Source organism: Oculina patagonica, chromosome 13 (genome assembly GCF_052425735.1).
Source record: "Oculina patagonica isolate OP01 chromosome 13, crgOcupat, whole genome shotgun sequence".
Lineage (NCBI taxonomy): Eukaryota > Metazoa > Cnidaria > Anthozoa > Scleractinia > Oculinidae > Oculina > Oculina patagonica.
In genome coordinates, this window is record NC_135770.1 from 27,785,766 (window position 1) to 27,809,782 (window position 24,017).

The 24,017-nt window shown below is 38.0% G+C and overlaps 3 protein-coding genes across 3 annotated transcripts; 2 read left to right on the plus strand and 1 right to left on the minus strand.

The window, feature by feature from the left end:
- Positions 1-1,011: 1,011 nt before the first annotated feature.
- On the minus strand, positions 1,012-8,798 carry LOC144636289 (E3 ubiquitin-protein ligase RNF8-like). The gene is made up of 4 exons (XM_078495461.1): positions 8,571-8,798; positions 6,109-7,252; positions 1,670-2,035; positions 1,012-1,144 (listed from the first exon to the last, which is right to left on the minus strand). Exons 1-4 carry the CDS (start codon positions 8,796-8,798, stop codon positions 1,101-1,103), a joined length of 1,782 nt encoding a protein of 593 aa, XP_078351587.1. The 3' UTR covers positions 1,012-1,100.
- Positions 8,799-9,178: 380 nt separating this feature from the next.
- On the plus strand, positions 9,179-12,888 carry LOC144636338 (monocarboxylate transporter 4-like). Its single transcript, XM_078495526.1, has 4 exons — positions 9,179-9,495; positions 10,389-11,005; positions 11,509-11,878; positions 12,600-12,888. The coding sequence occupies exons 1-4, from the start codon at positions 9,294-9,296 to the stop codon at positions 12,791-12,793; spliced, it is 1,383 nt and encodes a 460-aa protein (XP_078351652.1). The 5' UTR covers positions 9,179-9,293; the 3' UTR covers positions 12,794-12,888.
- Positions 12,889-19,150: 6,262 nt separating this feature from the next.
- On the plus strand, positions 19,151-22,991 carry LOC144636126 (chondroitin sulfate synthase 1-like). The gene is made up of 2 exons (XM_078495257.1): positions 19,151-19,888; positions 21,512-22,991. Exons 1-2 carry the CDS (start codon positions 19,151-19,153, stop codon positions 22,943-22,945), a joined length of 2,172 nt encoding a protein of 723 aa, XP_078351383.1. The 3' UTR covers positions 22,946-22,991.
- Positions 22,992-24,017: the final 1,026 nt, after the last annotated feature.

The following is a 24,017-nucleotide window of genomic DNA, read 5'->3' on the forward strand; positions in this document are numbered from 1 at the left end:
ATAAGAAGTTCGAAACAAGATCCGAAAACAAGACAAAATATACCGGAATAGCAAAATGTGCAAGCACCTCCCTTACGCAATAATCACAGAAAAAACACGATTTTAACTCATTCCCCATGCACTGGAGATGAATTGCCAATACCAAGTACTGTACTTTAATTAATACACGTATAACACCTGATTTAATAATGTCATAATTATGTATAAATTTGTCCTTAATATTAATTCAACTGTTACTTTAGAGCCAAATCTCATCCGCTCCAAAACCTGCTTCCATCTACCCCCTTTTTAGGGCGTGGTCTTTAGAAGGAGGTTGCGAGGGGAGGGAATACCGTAGATGGTGCCAGTTTTCACATCCCCAAATAGAGTGCTTTTTAACACGTCTATGAAGTCAGAGGTTGGTAGTATAAAGTCTGTAATTACTTCGATCAGTCCAGTTTGGGACTGCTAACAGTCTTGAATAGAACTTTCAGCTATTTCAATATTCCACCCTTATTTGAGAGATTGTACCTTACTATACTTCAAGTTTTCACTGGTCTCAAGATTACTATTAATTTTGATACCTTTTTCTTGAATAACCTTTTGTGCCAGTGATTCTTTATACAGTACAACAACCCCGCCTTGTATGAAAAATAGCATTACTTACAACCATTAAATTTAGGAACAATTGACTTAAATTTTCTTTGCTAATTCTGCAAAAACCTTAATCACACAAAATAACATTGAAAACATCCCATTTACAATATTGTTCCTTTTATATAAAGCTGATTTACATAACATTTAGATTAATACCCTTATTAATTATCAAATTTAGTAAGATATCGGCTTAGCAGTTTCTTTATCTGGGTATACTAAATTATTACTTTATTAACATGCTTATTTAATAAATGCACTGACTGACAGCAACAAACCAGCTAACAATTATTATAATTCAGTATAAGCACTTAATTCTCTTATATCACATACATGTATCCTCAAAAATTAGATTGATGTGATGTACATTTACATGTATAGTATTTTACATTCCAGAGTTCCCGGCAAGCCATATCTTGTGTAGCTGGACTACCTTGATAGCCTGTCACTTGCTCATCATTCCAGTTCTAATGATTGAGTGGACAACCCCTTGCCCAGTGGCCTCTCATCCCTACCAACAAATTACATTCCTAACTTTATACTGTATTGTTTTCCATAAAATGCTGTCATAAAAATTATATAACAGAGCATAAACTGAAAAAAACTTTTCCCATCCAGTAGTACTGCAGACCAGTAGTTTGGAATTTTGAGGGGTGATTAGTTTCCTCCCGAATTTTTTTTTTTTTTTTTTTTTTGGGGGGGGGGGGGATGAAACATCCTTAAAGAATATTTCTTTAGATTAACAGTTCTGATGTTTCATGGAATGTTTTTGGGGAGTTGAAAAAGTCAAGGCACGGTATTCTTTGGCCAACAGTTAGCATTAAGTGGCTCCAGAAAATATCCATTTGCATTTCCCAACCAAGAGATATCCAGCCATCTTGACCAAACCAAATTGATCAATTAAGTATTTATGGCATAATGAACACCATTTTTCAAGCAGGACACAGCAGGCAAGCCCCATCCTGCCCAATCAGGTAGCCAAATTGTTTCATCTTACCAACAGAGTTAGCCATACAATGACAGGGCTTACACTTACCACACAAATGGCAATGACCATAACCTGGATAGAATGCTCCTGGTGCACCGTGCATGTAATTCTGCTGATGAGGTTGCCTGTCATAATCACCGCCATTGTAACGATATCCACCACCACCACCACCATGGTTTCCATGGTGACCATAATACCTGTTTTCATAATATCTGTTATAGTTATTTCTCTGGTGGGCAGCTGGGCGTTGCTCTTGGATTTGAATTCCTCGAACATAAGGTTCCCTGACTCTTACGTGCCGAGTCGTGTTCTGTGCTGTTCCTGGGATAGCGCTACCCTGCCCCTGGCGGCCTTGATCGCCATCATTCAAGGTGATAGGATGGTCTCGTGAACCAGGCGTGGCTCGAGAAGCAGCTGTACAGTAAATCAATGGGAAAGTTAGCATGCTCTCATCATTTGTTTTTTTTCCTGACTTCAAGAATGTTTTAAAGAACCAGTGTGATGCAAAAAAATCTGAGTTTAATATTGTAATAATGCACCTCACAAGCAATCAACAGTGTGCCCCTGACCCTCCCTAGGAAAGGTGAGGGATTGAACACTTACAACAAGTAACTACAATATAACTTTGGTCAACAGCACTGCATTGAATAAATTAAAAAAAATAAATAATGGAACTTGTGCCTACTGATGTGTGAATAAAAAGTCAATGTAGTTGTAGCTCCAATCAGTGGTAAAAAATGCTACTGACAGTGTTTCAGTACATTGCAAGCAGACAAGGAAAATACCACTGTATTGTTTAATTGTAAGCTAAATAATTATTACCCTCAGCAAACTCGTTTTACTGTTCACACTTTAAAACTTGAGAATTAAGCCCCCCTTCCAAGCTAATTTACACTAAATTTTTTGGAATGGCCAATTTAGTAGTGTCATAGGAAGTCTAAGCATAAGTAAGTGGACCAATTATTTTAATCTAAACCAAAGAAAAAATCCAATGCGGTCAATGGTCCAACAGCTATGGTTACTGTTGCTCCTGCTAGCAGAACTATTGTGACTGAAAGGTTGGGCCTGAACATTTTCTTGCACCCTTTTTCTATTTCCATTCATGCACTGACACTTTCATTCCTTAAAGGCCAAAAGATAGCCAAAAGCTTATGTTTTTAACTTTTTAACAAGAGAACGTTTTTACCATTTTGATATCTCTTATCCTGGTTACAGTTCTTTTTTCACCACTATTTTTTATTTGTTTAGTTATGCAAGGTTAATTTTGCTGGTAAATGGGTGGGAAGAGAGGAGAGGGACAAGAGAGATGGCCCAAACATTTTTTCAGCCCACCGTGCAATCTGAGGCCCTGTCAAACTTATCAAAAAGAGAGAAACATTTCGAGAAAAAATTTACAATGACTGCAATCCAAAGTGTTACACAGCAACAATTAATTAAATTATTTTTGGGAATTGGTAAACAAATTGTCTGGAGATACATGTACTATACACTGTTCTGTATACTTTATTCTAGCACTGAGCGCACAAGAGCATTCAATCAGTAATAAATGTAAATGGAACCTGAGAGTGCCCCCACAAAAGCTCCATCCCTTTATTAATATTTAAACCTCAATAATGATTTGTCCACGGGCAGTCTTCTTAAAACTGCCAGGCTCCATGCACTAACTGTACAGTTGGTTTGCCACTGTTATTAGCTCAAAACAATCATAAAAACCTTGCCTAGATTGTGCCATAATGAGTCACTTGGGCAATGGGGTGGACAAGGGTACTTATAAAAATAAAACAAACCACTGATTCTTTAAATTATTGCAAATACCGGTACCAGTAATTTTATTCCAAATGATCTTGACATTTCTATAAATGGTGGATCTGCTTCAAAAAGAAACTGAACCACTGTTTACGGAAATGTATACAGTGTATGTAAAATTTGACTACAACATATAAGTGCATCTATCTAACAGTTAACCATTCCTGGCCATGGATTAGCTCTTATTTTATGGCTAAAGCCGAAAAAATTTGCACCTTAACATTGTATCAAAGACCAGCCCAGCAATGCATAGCTGCCCAAGTGGAAAAAAATTGCCACATACTTGAAAAAATTATATTATTCTCATTCAACAAGGAAATTCTTTCCCATAGTTTTTTGTTGCAAACCACACACAAAAACACTTGTTCCCTTAAAGTATGAATTTATTTTCTTAAAAATCTGAAAAATATTGTAAAAATTTAGGAATAAACAAAATAAATAGTTTCATAATACCACTGGATGTTTGCGAGAACAGGTTGGTGAAGGGGGGGGGGGGGGTGGGTTAATGTTATTTTTCTTTTCTTCTATAATTTCCATTATTTAAACCATTTGTTCATGAAGTAATGCTACATTGCTTTTCACTGTATTACTGAACCTTGTAGGTTGATTTATTGATGTGAGACTTTCCTTCGAGTGCTACTGTGTTAGTTAGCACCACGAATTTGGCAGAAAATGTACATCATTAAGACACTACTAGTTTGTGATTTTTTTCTTTATTTTTATCACTCGCCTGTCTGCTTTGCAATGTATTGTCATTGTAAAGTGAACTTAGATGTCAATCACTTGTGCAAATTCTTGAAATAAACCCTTTCACCACTATAAAATTATATATTAATTTAAATGCTGCATGACAACCACAAAGGACCCAAAACACAAAGTACTAAGTAAAAAAAATAAAGAAAATAAAGAAAAAGCAGACACCGCTTTGATGATGGATCACCATTTGTATACCTTAGAGTTAGCATTACAGTTACGGTTAGTTTTAAGGAATACGATTTTGTAGGTTTACATTTGTGGTTTAGTCTATGGTTATGGTTAGGGTTAACCAAAGGATTTGAGTTAGACAATGAATTATTATTCTAGTTGCATAAATTTGACTTGGGAGGTTTAGTGGAAGGCTTGCACTAGAACTACCTACTTTGTTTGGCCTCCTGGGCTCTTTTTATTTCACATTATGCAAAACTAATTACATTGTATGCAGTCGGCTGTGGCTTTTTATTTACTGAATAATTTAAGAAGCCTTGAAAATAAACACTTTTTTAAGAACAATTCTAAAGACAATTCTATAGACCAAAACATTTTAAGTTCAATTCTTCAAGTAGATGTCCTGATAACTGTAATCAGTTCATAAAAATTGTTTAGTGGTCATGGTTTCAACAACAAAATAAACCAATCAAGATGGTGGAAGACCACGCATTTGAAGCTTTGCAATCCAAGTCACACTCTTGGCTTATGTTCACCCAATGTCTTGCATGGTTTATTTTGCGCAGCCGGGAGAGGTTCAAATAAAAATATGCCACTGGAACGGTAACCTTAAAAATTCATTCAAGATAGTTGCATCCTGCTGAAGTAGTAAAAGTATCAAGATTGAAAAAATCTAACAAAATGTTTACTTTCCTTTGAAAACATGACTTGTCTTTGTTGTTATATGCATTTCTTATTACTGGAATTTAATCATGTTGAACTTTTATGTTGCTTTGACTAGTAACTACTTTTAAAGTCAGTACTTTAAGTGCCGAATGATTTTCATTTTAAACAGCCTATGTAAGTGGTGAAAGGGTTATAAAACAGAATGTAGTTTGCATGAATGGATGTACAGAAATGACAAAAAGCAGAAATGTGATGAATCCTATCTTTAGTTAACAAACCATGAGTTTGGACGTCTATCATGCCTTACTTACCGACAATAGAAACACAATTTCAATGGTCACGGTTTCAGCGTGAATACTTTCGCTTTGATAGAAATCTTCAGTTACATCTTAGATGGATGGAAAGGGATAAAGCCAATGCAGAATTATTTGTCAGACTCCTTCATCTATTTCAGATACTCATGATCATGTTTTCTCACTAAGCCACAAATTACATGTACGCACGATAGTTGCGTCACTGTTTCATACGGTATCTGACTGCGTCACCGAAACTAGAAGTAATAATTGCATATTGAAGAAATTGGTAAGTAATAGCTTGGAATTGATACTCATACTTCAATCTGTCTTCGACAAACTTGTTACTCCTTTTTTGGCAGGTTTTTGCAAGGATTGTAATGTTGCATACTGAAGAAATTTGCCGCAAATAAACTTGGCAAGGCTTCTTGTACTTTAATCTGTCTGACAAGTTAGGGTGACTGCCTATTTCGGCATATTCTGATGCAGTACACTCAACTCTTATGAAGTGCAGACTTCTCATTCTCTTTGTTCTTTGAGAACATAACAAGACTACATTGTACTTACAATGGTCTTAATTTTGAACGACATGAACCATGCAAAGAGAAATCACTTCACTGGGCAAGCCGTCATTTTCTCTTCGGCAACAGATTATTATTTTTCCCTCATACACTGGCACAGATTTTAGTTACACCTAGTCAAAAGGCAAGGTTGAGTGGTCGTAGATAAGGGGTTTTGCACAGGAGCACAGCCTCACTTAGCCATCAATGATGATCACTGCATTTTGTACCATATTACCTCTTTTCAACTGTTCCCTTTCCTGGCTGACTGTCTGCCGTCTTGTCTTGGTCTCCTCATCCATAGATTCCACCATTTTGGCAATGGCGTTATCAAGAACAAGAGACCTGACTGGTCTTCCCATTATGGGTTGACGGCAGATCGGGCAGTTGTTCTTCTTCTGAAGCCAGGATTGCAAGCAGTATTCACAGAAGGAGTGGGCACATGGCAAAGTAGTAGAATTAATGAAAAGGTCTTGGCATATAATGCATGTAAACTCATCCTCCATCTGTTCTATAACTGTTTTCCTTGTGGCTTCTTCAACCCTCTTGGTCTCTTCTTGCTGCTTAAGAAGCTCTTCATTTTTGGACTCCACAATCTGCCGCAGTTCCTGTAATGTGGATTCCATCCTTCTTTCATTGGCTTCCAAGTCTTGCATTCGAGCTTGGGAAGCTTTATAGTTTTCTAATTCCACGTGCAGCATATTCTGCCGAGCTTCTTTTTCAGCAATCACTTTCTCTAGTGCTTCCTTTTGCCTAGTCAGCTTATTTTCTAGCTCTTTGTCTTTTTCTTCCAACTTTCTGTTCAATTCCTCTTGCAGCTGAACCTCCACTTGCTCCTTTTCTGCAATCAGACTTTCTTTTTGGCTTTTTAACTCCTGGTTCAGTTGTTCTTCCTTCTGAACCAACTTTTCTGCAAACAGTGTTTTAAGTGCATTTTCAAGCTCCTGTTTTTCCTGTTCTAATGTAGCCTTCTGGTCTAACAGCTTGGCTTGCAAATCTTTTTCTGTTTGTTCCAACTGCAGGACCACATCAGCATGACATTTTTCCTTTTCCTCTAAAGAAACCTTCAACTTTTGAATCTTTTCTTCAGCTTTGCTGATGGCTTCATGTACAGCAGGATGATCTGTACTTGATGACAATAAGTTTACATTGCTTCCACTTTCTGCCAAAATCTTTCTTTGTTTAACTGAACTGCCTTTGCTACTCGACAGAGCTGTATCTGCACAACGTTTCCGACCTTTTCCTGCATGTTCGAACATATACTCAAACTCTGGTGGACTAGTGTCTATTCCTACACCAAACGCTATTTTGTCACCAGGTTCTAGCACATGGTGGGTGTTGGGCTGAATCCTACTGCCATTGATAAAGACTCCGTTCAAACTCTGAAACACAAATTAAAACAAATGCAATAAAAATGTATTAGTTGACTCAAGGGGTGATGATAAATTAGTATTTCATGAGAATAGACATAGACATAGACAGAGTTTATTTCACCAAGAAGAGCTCAGGAGCTGTAGCTTGTTAAAACGCTCTGGTAAAATAAAAAGGTTTAAATTATAAACTTCTTCCAATTCCCTTGTTCGTACAAGTGCATAATTATATACAATACCTTGTTGCTGACTTTAGGCCTTTTGGTTGATTAAATATGTAAATGGGATATCTACATATACCTAACTTCAAAAAGTGCTTGCAATTTAGGCTGAAATCATGCCAGAAATTTAAAAAGTTCTAAGCTTCCTGTCAGCATTTCGCTCTCATACTCACTGGCTGATAGTCACTTCCAAATTACAGGAACTTCAAACACAAATAAAAGAAATGGGGGTGAAAATGACTTTAAAGCTGAAATTTAGACATGGCTGGGATAATAACATTCTTGGCAATTTGTCGCAGAATCTATTGTGTTGATAAATTTTTGTTCTGTGTTGGGGTTTTGGGGTTTGGGGGGGGGGGGGGGGGGTAAACAAGTAGACAACAACTAAGGTTTGTGGCAAGAATTCTGTCCATACAATATTTTTCATCAAATGAACTAAAGGAAAATAAGTAATATTTTTTATTATTATTTATTAATAAGTATAAGTAACAATCTTCAAAGCTAGTCTTCAATATCCCATGCCATATCCCATCACAAAGGTATCACACTAACATAAAAGCACAGTGATCTGAACATAGTACACTTCAAGGACAAACAATTGACTTTCTCTGCGAACAAATTCATTTCGCATATATTTACGGTCATCTAAACATTTACTCAAACTCGTCGTAACAAGATATTAGCAAAATAAGAAGGGAGAGAAAGTTCAGTATCCCCTCTGCTTAGTGGAAAAGCTAAAAGCTTAAAGGTTATGACCAATATTCTTAAGCCAGCTGTTTAAAGTGCAATTTAAACTGCGTAAGAAACCTTTGTTCGAAAGTCAAATTTTAATTTAAGGTGGTCTTTTGTGTGTTATCCAACCAGCTGCATCCTATCTAAACTCATTGAATATTCATCAACGAAAAACAACAACAAACGCTGCCAAAAACCCTCCTTCGCTCCCTGCAAATATAAATTTTCAATCGAGCTCCTAAACTAAACCAAAGCCCAGACAAAAATCAGTAAGGAAATATCACAATGAGAAACGTTTCCAAATAAAAATATTAAGCTAAATTATCCTTTCATTTTTAACTTCCCTTATAAAAAATGTTAAAAGCTGTATACTTTACCTCATGGTCAGTTATGGTCCATTTGCCCGCCGAAACAGAAACCGTGGCATGTCTTCGAGAAATCATAAGCGGGGTAGTTTTAGACATTAAACGGACATTTGTATCCGGAGATATTATTCTACCAAAGGTTGTCGGTCTGTCAGGCAAAAGTAAGATGCTGTTTGGGCATAAGGAATCGTTTTTCCCGCTAACGGGAACCGTTTTCCGAAGACAAGCTTCGTGCGCCATTAGCAGTGTTTACTAGATGACGTAACAGTGCGCATGTCTGAATATCTGAGCAACAAGAGAATTTGAGGGAGGGGTAGACAGTGTGTCAAGAATTAATCCAGAGGGGTGGGGGAGTAGTTAAAGGTGGTGGACTGCCATTATTTCCGAAACAAAAAAAAACAGGCAAGAAAAAATGTGAAAGTTTGCGATAAAATAATAAAACCTTTGAAAAAAAGACAGATTTGTAAACGACAGATAACGCGCTGTTTAAAGAACAAAACGGGTAAACTTGTCCTTCTCCACCCACCTCTCCCTCGTGATGAAAATAATTCTTCACATCACACGTCACGCAATAGTTGGTTGTGCACACTTCTGATGCCAGCGGATACTTTGGATTATGCAAGAAGCAATGCATAAGATACGTTAGAAATTGTAGTTGAACAACGATTTATTATAACAATTCAAGATTAGAAACAAAGTTTGTGCAGATCAGATTCTTTGTTTACTCTCGTTGGAATGAAGTGCTGTAGAATTTTCGGGTCAACTTCACCCGTACAATGCAAAAGCATTTGCAGAAAAGAACTTGACAGTCCTCGGTCGTGGCTGGTTTGTTTTTGTGCCACTATAATCATTGCTTTAATGTTTGGTGTCTCGCTCAATTTTGGCGTTCTGTTCCCAGTGTTAATGGACTACTTTCAAGAGTCACGGGAGCGTACAGGTAAGAAAACGTAATAACATAGAACTAGAGCCGCCTAGCTTTGCAGCTTTGCGCCACAGGAAAGTACAGAAAAGTGTAGAAAGGACAAATTATTTAATGAGCACCTATGCACCTATGCATCTATCAGTGTTAAGCCGCAGGAGGGGAAGGCCGGGCAAAGGATAGGCATTTGAACTTGTAGCCGAGACTGTATGTTCAAATGCCCCACCACGAGGCATTTGTGGATGGTCAAAACAACTTCTTTAACATTGTGTTAGAAAGTCCACAAAGATGGTCAAAAGTCCCCACTGTGGGCAGACAGTTGCTGCCACATCCCCTGCCCCCCACATCCCCACCCCTGTGCATTTTACGGGGTGGCCAGTGATCGATTTCCATTGCACAGCAATTTCTAAGTAAAAAATGTATATGTAAAATTAATACCCCAATCACAGTTTTTGGAAGCCATCTTGAAAGGTAAGCAATACCCGATTCCCTCTATTCCGCTGGTTTGTGTTTTTTCATGTAGGCAATTGCAACATCGTCAGAAATTTCAGTGTTTGTATGGGAATCTAATGGCAAATAATTTTTCCATGAACCTCACCCCTACAACGTGAGAGTTGCTTAATCTGGTGGCCAAAACAAAAGTTTACCCTCACTCTCCCCCCCTCCCCCCACCACCAACCACTTTCCCATCAAATGCATGTGAACACTTTGTCCCCTTACCCCCTTACCCCCTCCCTGCCCTTTGGCACCTCTGGATCAGTTCTGCCACACTGTTATTAGAATACCATAGGTAGCATTCTAGCATAAAATCATGGTTTGTTTTAATCACGTGAGCAGGAAAATCACATAAGCAGGGAACGTTTAGTAAGCTAATTCCCATAATAGCAGTATTTTTTTTGTGTCTTACATAGCCTGGGCTGGTTCAATTGGAATAGCATTTACATTTGCCCTGGGCCCTTTGACCAGTGCATTGGTGAATCGACTTGGCTGCCGCTTAACTGCCATCATTGGTGGATTGTCATGTGTCAGTAGCCTGTTGCTGTCATCTCTTGCCTCGAGTATCTTCATCATATATATAACTTACAGCGTTTTGTTTGGATTTGGTGGCAGCTGCCTTTTTGTTTCATCCTATGTGATAACATCACTGTACTTTGATAACAACCGTTCTATAGCAACTGGCATTTTAGCATCTGGGACAGGGCTGGGTGTTTTTGCTGTTGCGCCAATCCTACAAGCCTTGCTGGACTCCTTTGATTGGAGAAAGACTTATCGCATAACTGCAGGAATCTTTTCCATTGTTTGCGTTCTCTGCTTGACATTTGATCCTACTGTTACAAAGAAAGGAGAAAGCCAAGACACTGAAGGGGAGAAAGAAGAATTGGAATATCAAGCTGAGCAAGAAGAGAGGACAGTAAAAATCCCAAACAAGTGGATGGACTTTTCTGTATTTAAAGAGAAGATGGTTGTTGTGTTAACACTTTCATTCACTGTGGCATTTTTAGGACACCACACTCCAAGGTTACATTTGGTAAGGTTCTGTTGTACTATAGTATGTAAATCTACTGACCGAGCCCAGGAGGCGCAAGCTTCTTGGGGGATCCGGGGGCATGCTTCCCTGGGGATTTTCAAATCTCCCAGGAAGAAGGAAAACCAGAGAACCCAGAGAAAAACCCTTGAAGCAAGGACAAGAACCAACAACAAACTCAACCCACATATGGCGCCAGCTCCGAGAATCGAACCTGGGCCACATTGGTGGGGGGGGAGGGTGCACTCTCACCACTTCACCACCCATGCTCCCCTATATTTCAAAAGGGATAAATAATTTAGGCTTAAAAATACCTAAAATTGTAGGTTTCTGATGAATTGACTATCACTTAAAGAAAATGTGGGAAGTAGTTTGTTATTGCCAGTAAATAAAAAAAAATGTGGCTCATAGAAAACTGTTGAATAGTCCACAGTAGGTTTAATAAGGAATTTCAAAAACCTTCTGTCGTTAAACAAATTATAATCTTCATTCTTAAAATTTTGCAGGTAAAATTCTCAGAAGACCTCCATGTGTCAGCAGATGCTGCGTCAAGGCTTTTCATTTATATTGGTATTACCACGTTCATTGGTAGACTGCTCAGTGGATTCCTGTGTAACATGCGCTGTGTAAATCCCATCTATGTGTTCATGGCTGGACTCATTCTAGATGGCTCATCTGTTGCCTTTCTTTCTCAAGCTAAAAACTATGGGCAGCTTATAGCATTTGCCTTTTCCTATGGTTTGGCAGATGGTCTTCTAATTGGCACTTTTAATATTACCATTCTCAATTGTGTAGAGCCTAGAAAAAGAGCATCAGCATTTGGTTTAAGTGCCATCTTCTACGGGATAATGGTTGCAACTGGCCCTCCTTTAGCAGGTACTTTTTATTATTTATTACAGTAGAAGCCCATCTGTAGGGTGGTGTGTTGGCCTAATGGTAAGTCATTGGACTCAGGATGGTTTAAGCCGTGCTCAAGGGCACTGTTTTGTCTTCTTGGGCAAGACACTTTACTCTCATATAGTGCCTCTCACCATGACCCAGGTGCTGGGGGTAACCCTGTGATGGACTAGTATCCCATCTATAGCGGAATAGAAACACTCCTAGGCTAGTTGTTTTATGAGACCAGGATAAGCTCCAGCATGACAAGTTACTAGGCTTAGTTCAATCACATTCTCTAAACACAACAGGGACATTACATTATTTTGAAGTTTGTATGCAAGTATCTAGGTAGTCATATAGTAACAAATAAAGGAAGCTCCTCAACCATCATGTAGGGAGGCGCTTAATGGTTAGCGTCCTCGACTCCGAGTTGAACGGCCCGGATTGAGTCCTCTCTGGGGCCCTGCATTGTGTTCTTGGGCAAAACACTTTACTTTCACAGTTCCTCTCTCCACCCAGGTGTATAAATGGGTACCAGCGAATTTACTGCTGGGAGGTACCCTGCGATGGACTGGCATCTCATCCAGGGGGGAGTAGCAATACTCTCAGTTGCTAAATGCTACGGAAACTGGGATAAGCTCCGACTGTATGGGCCACTTGGCTCAGACACATACTTCACCTTTTACCTCAACCATTGTGCCTTCTTTTTCTTTTGCAGGTTTTATGACAGATCGTCTCCATACTTATACGCCATCTTTTATCCTGGCTGCTGTCTCAGAATTTACAGGAGCGGCGTTGCTTCTAATTCTTGTGTGTGACAAAAAGAAGATGCAGAAACACGACTTATTGGAATCTGGAGAAGGCTTTCAAAACGAACATTTTGATGTTATGGTGTGGGAGACACATGTGTAAATGTCAATGGCGCCATGTACTAATGTCATGCCTTGAGTCCTCAATCATTTTGGTCAGCGGATTGAATGTTTGGTGCTGACCAAAAAAATTGAGGGCTCTGAGTACAAGAGCGTTGATCTAACCAGCCAGGTTCTAAGGATACTTATAAACTTGCCTGTTATTTTAAGCAAAACAATCTCTTATTTCATTTCAGAATAGTTTCAACTTGTCCCGTGATCTATGATTGCAATGAAAGTGTCCACATTATGGAGGTTTTCGTATTACAGAGGTATAGCTTATATGAATTTTGATCTTTTTCGGAACATTGAAATGAACTGTCAACTCTTCATAGTAGGGTCGGTCCATATTATAGAGGTATCCATACAGAGAGGTTTGACTGTACTGACATCAAGTTCTTTTTAACCAAAAAAATTTAAGAAAACTCATTCACGAAAAAACAAAAAATGTGTAAGGAGAGATCTCTAAATATTTTTTACACTTAAGATATAAAATATTTTTTTTCAAAGGAATTCCATTTATAATTGGTAAAAAGTTAATATTTATTTATTGCAACATACTCTAATTTTTCTGTCATAATTGTTATTTAAAATTTGTTTAAAATGCATAATAGCCGGATTATTGTTTTTCAGTCTTCAGTCAAGGTATGAATTTTACCTCTATATAAGACAAACAAATGATAGCATCAAGTTATAGGAGGCATTGCAACTTGTAACTTACATCGTTTCAAAAACATTGCGAACATGTACAATCAGATGGTGAATAGAGTGTTTTCATGGCAGCCATGATAAAGGAGTGAAACAATTTAAGATATTTGCATTAAAAAAAAATTTCCCAAAGGAAAATCGTTCTATTGTTTCACTCCTCCAATATGGCTGCCATGAACACACTGTATAGACTCAGGAGTTTCTTTACAAAAAGTACTGATTAAGTTTGTGAGATATTCTGTTACAAAGAACTCATTTGTAGTTGAATTGGGTGAAACTTTAATTTTCAATCTGATCTAGTCTGTTAAATACGTAAGATAATTGACTTCCTGGAAAATTACCACCTTTAATCTAGATAATGATTGTGCCAATAAAGGGCAAAGACAAAAGTACATCGACTGTTAATGTTGTAAGTCTGTTAAGTCTACATCTCTACACATAAGCCCCTCTCTTTCATAACCACCCTCTAGAATTTCATTTTTTTTTTTAATAAGACCTACCCCCTCTTACTAAACGCATTTGCCTTTAGGCTTTTCCATAACGACTCCTGTGACAAAAACGTCGCAATGCAACGCGTGCTGACTACTTAAGGTAAAAGTGATTAGGGATCAAAGGCATGAGATCGAGGATCACAGGCAATGTGATCAGCTTGTGAGAGAATCATGGATCACGGGTTTTTTTTTGCAGCACCTCAACCCGGTGCCTCTCTAGCCTCCGTTGCAACCGGCGATGGGTCTTTCAATCAGTCGCGGACTGGAGAGAATATTTTCGCGGGGTCGTCTATAATAATAATAATAATAATAATAAAAGATTTATTTCATCTACTCCCCCAGTCCGCGCTCGCTGATTTTCTTTTCGCCCTACATACTACTAGGTAGCCTGATATAAGGATCCCATCCACAGGCTAATGTAGTGTTGCACATTTGTATAGACATCCGGGACCCTGTCCGGGACTCTCATAGCGCGGGAAACGGTGGTCACGTGTCGAGCGAAGGAGTGTGTTTTGTATGCTTAGTGCGTATGTGAAGTGCTACTTTGTGAGATCGAGTTGCTGGCCTTTGTGGCCTTTAGGAATACTACAGCTAACTTTTCCATTGGCTTTTCCGTTTCGCGTGGTATGATACAGAAACTATAGAATGAGTTCTCAAGCTTAAGAAGCTTGACTCCCGGAAATTTCCCCCAAAACGTAAATTTAAGCTACACATGCCTATTTCTGGCTTCGAACGATTGCAGCCAAATTGTACAAAACGTGATTTGACGGTGGAAAGAAACATTTTTAAATTTTTAGTTTGGGGCACGTTTTTTTTATTTTTTTTCGTTATCTTTTTCTTTCTTTTGTTGTTTTGTTGGCCTATCATTCGCCTTTGTTCGCAATGGAAACATTTTGACTGAAACGTCAAGGAAACTCAAAGTGTCAATGATATAGGGAAGGTCGCGTTTTTCGTTTTTTAAAAGGACAAAATTCGTTAGTTTATTGTGTGAATCCATGGCTTTTCACCTCACGATGCGGTTCTGGCATACCGTTGTAAGACTTTCCCACTTTTTTAGCCAGTTGATTAACAAAAAAACTTCGGGCGTGAAAGGTGACGTTAGCGACGGACCATTATTTTCTTGGAGGGGGGGAATGAAAAATTTTCCTCTGCAAACTTTTTTTTTTTAGTTTATGCACCTCTGCAAACATTTTTTTCAAAATTCTTACTATTTTTGTCATACATATCGTGTTTGCAAACAATTTATTTTGTCTTTCCAGGCCCTGCAAACAATTTTTTCAAAATTTTTCATCCCCCCCCCCCCTCCAAAAAAATAATGGTCCGTCCCTTACAAGCCGCATTAAGGACCGTGCTCCCTCAAGGCTGGTTTTTGGCCGGTTTGAAGTCAATGGGTTAACTGTAATTTTTATCTGTCCGGGATCTGTAATTTGAATGTATATACTGTTATTGGCCGTAATTTCAAATAAGCAGTATAATAGGATTAAAATTAAAAATATGGAATATTTGTTTCGGATACTTTATTATCTATCACAGGTTCACTGATAGCAACTGATATTAAAGTAATAGATTGGCTCTATAAAGTATGAATAACAAAAGAAATAATACGTAGTTATAGCAAGACAAAATAATATGTTCTAATTACAAGTGTTGATTATAGGAACATGTTGCTATTTTCCAAACACAATTAAGAAAGAAGAGGTTTTTCTATTAAATCAGTATACCCAGCTTACTAGCAAACAGTCGCTCTTATTGTCAAGACAGTGGCGAGTGGACCAGTTTGCCTCAGCTTGTTGTGGATCTGATTTTCTTCAAGGTAAGTCTATCTTCTAGCTAGTTTTAAGTTAACTTAAAAATATTGCGGTATCGACCTTCACCGGCCACGCTAGCTAGGAGGCCCTCGCTGATACTTTAGCTTCTCGCGAGATGTACACGAACGGAAAGCACGGCGCGAGTTTAGACTATGCGGATTTTTAAAAATTAAAAAGGGTTAATTTGACGGAGCTTAGTTTTAAAATTCAGTTCTTTGCGGAACGGCGGTACTTAAATCTATTCTGCGAGCCCAAGACTTTGTTAGCCTTCAAAAACTGAAAAGGGTAGCGAAAAAATTCAAGACGGCGAGACCCGTAACACAAGTTGACTAAAATTCTAAAATTCTGCCAAGTAGTTTTTAAAGGACCATTTACCACACTTTTCAATGATTCCTGAATAGGTTAGTGATTGTTTAAACTATACTTCTAGTTCTATGAATGTACTGGAAGAGTAGCAATGTGAAACCCTCTAGTTTCGTTGTAGCATTGCAAAACTGAAGCAAAATAAACAGCAGCTTTTTGCGAAAGGAAGATGAAAAAACTTTTGAGTTTGAAGTGATAATGTTTCTGAAAGTGATAAGGCAAAATAATATGTACTGTTATAAGTGTTGATTACGGAACGATATAATTAGTGCTCAAGACTATCAAACTAATTACGAGACGAAAAAATGTTGCTAGTTTTAAATGACAAAACGGTGAATGCTAATTACAGGTAACAAGGTGCGAATATCATGTAACAACGGATTTTATCAGATTTTTGAACAGCCAAAATTTATATTTGTGTCGCCGGAAACTTAAAAATAATAGTCCATTTTTATTTAAAATTGCTATATTAGAGCTGTCTGAAACTGTCAACGAGCACCTTTGGCTGCGGATGGCTCGGGTGGAAACTTATTGCAACTTGAAAATGTAAGGCTTACTTTTTCAAGTTGTTTTCGGGCTTCTTCAAAAAATCAATATTTGTAGCCGTAGCTTAATTGATTTCTATCCGCAAATTAAGATTAAATCTACATTTAGATGTTCAAAGATAATGTTTTTCATAGGTTAAGTTGCCTACCATTAATTTTAGAAAGTTGACATGTTCAAGTTGTTTGTTCAGCGAGGGTCGCTGCGTTCGGTGTAGAGGGCTTCTTTTATTTTTACCAGTCGGTGGAATAAGTGCCAGGTTTGGCAAGTCTTTGTTAAAGCACTCGAAGAGTTTCCGAATATTCCATCCAAACAAAACTAGCGAGAGCGCTCACGAGTACTCCGAAAGCAATCGCGCGAATAATTACGTCACGTTGCTTAGCAAATTCTGGGACGAAAACCGCGGGCTCAGTCCCGTCTCGGAGGCTGTCATCGTAAAGTTCCTAAAGTAACCACTCTCGTTTACATGTAATACTTTCAGATTTAACAGCTTTTTCCTGCCGCTTCTTGCGGGGGAGGGGACGGGATTCGCTATTTTCGCGCAGCTAAAACGAGTACCGATATGTGGGTCAGTCCATCTTGATAAAGTAACATTATGTTTTGAATTAAACTTCTAGATGACAATTAGTCTTTGTTTTATGTTTTTATGAAACTTGTTTAATTTCCGTACCTTATCAGATCAGAACAGAGCACTTTATTATCTTTTGAATAAGGGGCATCCAAAACTAACATCAGATTACTTTGGTACATGTACAGCCTTCAATCAGTTTTTCTTTTTTTTTTTTTGTTTGTTTGTTTTGTTTCAATAACCAGTTAATTTAGTTTTCTTTTAAAAAGGTCTAAAGTTCTATCTCTCACCTTTCATAGTCAGGATCGCTACTTATTGTTACGAAGTGTCTTAGCTGAGCATAGTTCTTCAAAATTAACTTATTTTGAAATCGCAACCATCCACAAAACTCGTTTCATCTTAAAAATTCAACATCACTAAACATCCTTAAACAACAATGAGGTAGTTATTGCTTTATTTTTTGAAAAACTATCGAATGTTAATTATACAAAACCCTTGGCAAATATTCACAGTCATTTTCCTCAAACTTGCCCCTGTGGCAGATTTGGTCATTATGGCGTAGATTGGCAAAACTCTAAGACTGGCTTCTGAACGAATTTTAATTTTTAAACCGCGCCCCTTAGGCTTAAAAACTACATTGAGCATCCTAATGTGCTTTTGAGCTGATTTCGTCAAAAATAACAAAGCAATGATCATGCTCGGTGTCTGAATCACTCGCCAAAGCTTGTACATCACGAGAAATTAGGGAAGTGGTCATAACAAGTGTACTCGACGAGGACCCACCTTTTGTAGGGGTAGGGGGCTATGCAAGATACCACCTGTCTGGTAAGCCAAATGGACAAAATTTATTGGTCTTAAAATTTGAGTTGAGACTTTCATATTAGGTGTGCATGAAGTTTGTATTGCTGGAGAAATTGCACAAGGAGGTTTGAATCTTTTTCTTAGTTTGTACTCCTGATAGAGTGGGGGGTACAATACAAACAATAAGGGGGTTACATAAAGAGAACACCTGTCTTTTTACAGAGTGGTGGGTCCTGTCTAAGTACAATAGTTTTGACCATTTCCCTAATAGGCTCGTGATTTACAATGGCTCGCGTTTTGTTTTGGTTCTTTTTGCATGTAAAACCATGAAAAGTATGTAAATTGTTTATTTCAAACCATTCAATATGATGTTCTCTGGAGAGTTGTCCTTTATCTATCTTAAAATTAATGATTTTGTTTGAACATTGATGTATTTGAACTTGAAAAAACTATTTCTCAAGGGTAACATGCGTAGTCTGGAATGGGTCAAGAACGAATCAGATCTAAAGATGCCTTATCAGTATTAAATACAGTAAAAACCCGCGAGTAAGAACCTAGTTTTTTTTTCAGGTTAGCCTAAACAGGTTCTTACATAAATGGTTGTTAACACAAACTAGTTTATTTAGGTTCTTAATAGGTTCTTAATATTTTCTGTAAAAAAGTTCATTGTTGCTGATAGAGCTTTAAGTGATATTCGGCCTATTATTTGTATAAGATTTGCATACCAGACAAGTGTTAATGTAAAAATGAAGCACTAATCATTCAGAACATGACATTGTATACATGTACAGTAAAGCCTTGTCCAAACTTATTTTCGCAAAAGAAAAATTTTTTTATCAATTTTAGAAAATTAGAACCTGTTTTTAAATTTTAGGCTTAACTATAGGTTCTTATAAAAATGGGGTCTAATTTGCAAATTTTAGCCAAACAGGTTCTTAAATGTTAGGTTCTTACTTGCGGGTTTTTACTGTATGGCATAAACGTGTTTAACACATGTCGCTTGTCGTTTGGTATCTCTATTAATTTTTTTACATTATTTGTTTCCCGCCCTTTTAGAGCAAAAACAGCCTTTCCTTCAGATGGAGCAAGTCCTTTATAAATGCATATTATTTCTGTTTGGATTGATTGTTGGTTTCCAGATTACGTTGTTCATACAACATAATCAATGTCATTTAATTTACAAAAGAACGTTTGGAGCAAGGACATTGACGAAGCCGGAGAAGACTAACCTTGAAAACCAGCAACTTATCTTTGTTGGTGTGATGACAGCTGAGCAATTTCTGGAGACTCGAGCTAAAGCAGTGTTTGATACATGGGGCAGAAACGTTGCCGGAACACTGACGTTTTTTTCAAGCTTACGCGAGACTCCTAAAACGTTAAAAGCGCCAGTGATCAGTTTACCCGGCGTAGATGACTCGCAGTATCCACCACTGAAAAAGTCGCTAATGATGGTTAAATACATGTTCGATCATCACATCGACGAATACGAATGGTTCATGCGAGCCGACGACGATGCTTACGTTCGAAATGACAAGTTAGAACGCTTCCTACGTTCGTTGAACAGCTCCGATGATATCTACCTGGGTCATGCAGGAATCGGCAAGAAGGAAGAGAGAGAAATGCTGAACCTGTCGCCCGGAGAGAACTATTGCATCGGGGGACCGGGGATGATCCTGAGCCGAAGTGTGTTGAGAAAAGTTGGTCCACATCTTGAACATTGTTTTCAAAGAGCACCAAAGGCACACATGCATGAAGACCTTGCGCTTGGCCAATGTATACAACATTATGTTGGAGTTGCTTGCACTCGAGCTTATGAGGTAAGTTGCTAATTAATTATCACAAGTTAAAGGTACACCTGCCTGAGCTTTACTTAACCATCGGACGGGGGAGGGGTGGCATCCACCCCCCCCCCCCCCATAAGGTATTTTCCAAATTTTGAAAAAAAGGATTTACTCTACAATGCTGAAACTTTCAGTAGCTGTTCATCCATCCTTTGCAGAAATTGATATGTCAACCATGTGTCCATGATATTTGACGTTGCCATGGCAACGTCATAAATACAAGCAAGTCTTGCCAAACATCATTATTTTTAATATTTTTCTTTATTTTTCCAGTTTTTTGAAACAGAAATGCGCGATTTCTTTATTTTTACATTCCATATGCATTGTGACATGATTTTGCATCAATTACCGTTATTTTGTGACTTTCTAAGAAAATGTTGAAATCCAAGATGGCGAATCCAAGATGGCGGCTCTAATGACGTCACGTGACGTTACAGGCAATGAAAATTATGTCATCTTGTTGAGTAAGTTACGGGCTTTCTTCTCAGTGCAAAATAATTTCGCTACGCCTTAATATAAAGAAAACTCCGGAGAGGGGTTACATCAACCCCCCCTGTACGAGGGTGGGGGTATGAATTTGCTTTTACGTCGGTTGAAAAATTGAAATTTGCAAAACCCGTCGGAACACTGAAAAGATCGTTCAACTTCTTAACTGAAAACTCATTAAAGCTATGTCTACAGCTTTTAGGTTAACGTACACGTTTACGTCAGGAAACATCGGAAAATCATTAAACAAATGCAAATTTGTTTTCCTCCACACGAGTTCGGCGATCGTTTACGCATCGCTTAGACCTGTCTAAACGATAAACTGATATGAAAAAAGCTCAAATATCTTTTAAACGAAGACGGCTGGGTACGAGCGTAAATTACTTGTTGTGACGTCAGCATTGCAAATGTATACGCTTAAGCTTATATTTGTACACACGAAAATAAAAGATAGTTCTCCGAGTTTCGAAGTTGTTCACTTTGGATATAGCCTGAATTTCAGACATCCCTCTGTGCTCGCCTACTCGCCAGAAGGGTTTTGCCACACGTGAAGCATTGTTTCCAGCGTCAATTTTTGTTAATTCCAATAAGCAAAATTTGCTTCTGCTACACCGCAGAAAGATTCCGTGTTTCAGCACGACATGGAACCATGCCAAACGAGGAAACAATTATTGAAAAATGTTTCTTGAAACTTGTTTTGTTTCCTCGTTCTGTCAGGCCTTTACTGCGCATAATTTCACGCGCAATTTGCACGCGCAAACCAAAATGGTGAATTTTCGTAACGGATTAGCACGCAAGAGACAGATTGTCATTTACTCAAAAACGAGTATAGTGACTTATCGATTGTTTTCCTTACATTTTGTGTCTGTTAGTCACCTCCTTTCTGTAGAATGAATATGAGCAATTTCTATTGCAGAAATCGTGAATGCGCAGTGTTCTCGTGAACAGCTAAAAAATGTTATGGAATTTATCATGGCGAACAAATGAAGTTCCCGGTTTCTTAGCGAATACGGGGTGTCCCCCCCCCCCCGAAAATCTTTTGCAAGTTTTATTTCCTAAATTACTTAATAGATAAAGATTGTGATTAATTATTTGGCTTCTTATTTCTTTCAGATGAATACTCTTTTCTTTCACCAATACACTGGTGATGGATCAATGTTTAAAGGTAACCTGAACACAAAGACCATTAATGAAGCCATTACTCTCCACCCTATTAAACAACCTGCCTACATGTACCGCCTTCACTCGCACTTTATGAACGAACGCATTCAAGATCTTCAACATGAAGCAGTAAAGCTCCAACGGGTTTTAAGGAACATGGATCGACTGCTTCAAGCAAATGGCAACGAACTCTCTCTTCAAGAGAAACGAAGTCTTCAGGATGAAAGAGATTTCCATCATCAGTTGGCCAAAAATAACATTGAAAAATGGGACATGTTTACTTCAAAATCGCTTTACGGTGATAATAACTTAAAACTACCCCGTGGAACATTGAAAATTGAAGCAACCAATTCACTGGAGAAAACAAAGGAACTTGTAGATGAAGAAGCTAGGAAGAATCAAAATATTAAACATCTGAAGGTCCAGAAAATAAATCATGGCTATAGGCGTATTCACCCTCTATATGGCTTGCAACAAATCGTAGAAGTAACAGTCAATGGAAAGATACAAAGCAATGACCCAAGTGGTAGCACGAAGATTACTTACACTTCACAAAGAAGACTCTACTATACACAACAGCCGTTTGGAAACTTGGTATACAAAACTGAGCCCGTTGACGGCATGCCCCCTTATGTACACTTTATTGTCCCCTTGGCAGAGCGTCTGGAAACGTTTCGCCGTTTCATGAAGAATTTTGAATTGGTCTGCCTCAGAAAACTTCAGAGAGTTAAGCTGGTAGTCGCATATTCTTCCTTTGTGTCTTCTTCTCTTGAACACGAAGTTATAATGAAGGAATATCAATATAAATACCCCCAAGCAGAGCTCATTTGGCTTGATGTTGCGGGTAACTTTTCCCGCGGGATAGCCCTTTCTCTCGCAGCCGATAAATTTGATCATACAGCTCTGTTGTTCTTGTGTGATGTTGACTTGATCTTTAACTCGGAGTTTATTGATCGCTGCCGAATGAACACGGCACTTGGTAAACGAGTTTACTTTCCAATAATGTTTAGTCAATTTGATCCTGAATTAACTTATAAAAACAAAATCAAGCCAGACACGCACTTTACCATTAACAAAGATTCAGGAATTTGGAGGTCATACTCGTACGGACCCGTGTGTATTTACCATCAAGATTTGGATTCTGTTGGAGGGTTTGACACAAGTATTAAAGGCTGGGGATTGGAAGATGTGGATCTGTTTGAAAGATTTGTAAACCACACAGAGATTGAGGTGTTTCGTGCAGCGGATCCTGGTCTAATACATGTTTATCATCGCGTTATATGTGATCCAAACCTTCCTGCTCGTCAACTTTTTCTTTGCCAAGGTTCAAAAGCCTCTGGACGAGCCTCTCAAAAGTCATTAACCAGAGCTATGCTTTCCTTTTAGAATGTAACACACGACTAAAAAAGGGAAGCTGTAATGATTCAGTTTAAGCCGCTCTGGAGCCAATCGAACATAACCATAGATGGACAGTTCTAAAATCAAGTAGGTAGCTTTCAGGCCATATCGGCACAGAAAGGACGTTTTTCAGTGAATTTTCTATAAACCCTTCATGGTTTTAATTTGTTAGGTTTAGGATTTAAGTGATTCATTGTCGCGTCGTTTAATCGAGTTTAATCAACTAGAAGTCAGCGGAAGCGAGCCGGTTACAAAGTATAAACCTGATTTGTTAACCACGAATCCTTCAAAGTTGCAAGCGTTTGCAACCCAGGCAAAGAGAATATGAAAATAAGTCAGTGGCGTTTTTGAGTATACAAAGACTTAAATATGCTTATAAGTAAAGACCTTGGAGAGCAACAAATATATTTTGTAATGGTTTGCTTATTACACTGAGCAGTTTGTACAAGAATGTCCTGTGCTATGCAAACAACACAGTATTTAAGGCGTGTATGTATGAATTGCGTGTCAGAGATATCCTCTAAGATTAGTGATTGGAGTTTGTATTAAGTTATTCAAGAATCATTGAAAGGTATCTCTTTCTACTCCATTTAGGTTTTGTGTATTAATATATTTCATAAAAATAAATACGGTACTTAGTTCTTTTTTCAGATCTGTAATGTCTTGGTTAAATGTTAAGAGATCCTTAAACTAAAAATTTCCAAACAAAATAATTTATTTGTTCTTTTGTTGTTTGTTACGTGTTGAGTTGTTTCTTTTCAAAGGCGCTGAATTGTTATTTTGTCGAACTTTCGTCGACCTTCGTTCAAAATTGCTACAGTAGATCCCACACTTTTGTAGCCATAAACCTAAAATTCAGTGACTGGACTCTCTTTGGCTAAAATATCAGAAGATTTAATAAAACTAAAGCACTACCGGTCATTTATGTAAGAACCTGTTTAGGCTTACTTGGGAAAATGCAGGTTCTTACTCACGGGTTTTTACTGTATTGCTTGCACAGTATGAAGAGAAGGCTCAAAAAAATTTTAAACATTAAATATTACATTAACCTGCATATCTT

What these genes read in the sequence shown, in the direction of transcription:
- LOC144636289 (XM_078495461.1), bottom strand. Translation starts at nt 8,798, where the DNA reads ATGGCGCACGAAGCTTGTCTTCGGAAAACGGTTCCCGTTAGCGGGAAA. An exon ending in AAGGGAACAGTTGAAAAGAG is followed by an intron (nt 2,036 to 6,108) that starts GTAATATGGTAC and finishes TTTACTGTACAG; the next exon opens with CTGCTTCTCGAGCCACGCCT. An exon ending in TGGTCATTGCCATTTGTGTG is followed by an intron (nt 1,145 to 1,669) that starts GTAAGTGTAAGC and finishes ATTTGTTGGTAG; the next exon opens with GGATGAGAGGCCACTGGGCA.
- LOC144636338 (XM_078495526.1), top strand. Translation starts at nt 9,294, where the DNA reads ATGAAGTGCTGTAGAATTTTCGGGTCAACTTCACCCGTACAATGCAAA. An exon ending in AGAGTCACGGGAGCGTACAG is followed by an intron (nt 9,496 to 10,388) that starts GTAAGAAAACGT and finishes TGTCTTACATAG; the next exon opens with CCTGGGCTGGTTCAATTGGA. An exon ending in AACTGGCCCTCCTTTAGCAG is followed by an intron (nt 11,879 to 12,599) that starts GTACTTTTTATT and finishes TTTCTTTTGCAG; the next exon opens with GTTTTATGACAGATCGTCTC.
- LOC144636126 (XM_078495257.1), top strand. Translation starts at nt 19,151, where the DNA reads ATGGAGCAAGTCCTTTATAAATGCATATTATTTCTGTTTGGATTGATT. An exon ending in CTTGCACTCGAGCTTATGAG is followed by an intron (nt 19,889 to 21,511) that starts GTAAGTTGCTAA and finishes TATTTCTTTCAG; the next exon opens with ATGAATACTCTTTTCTTTCA.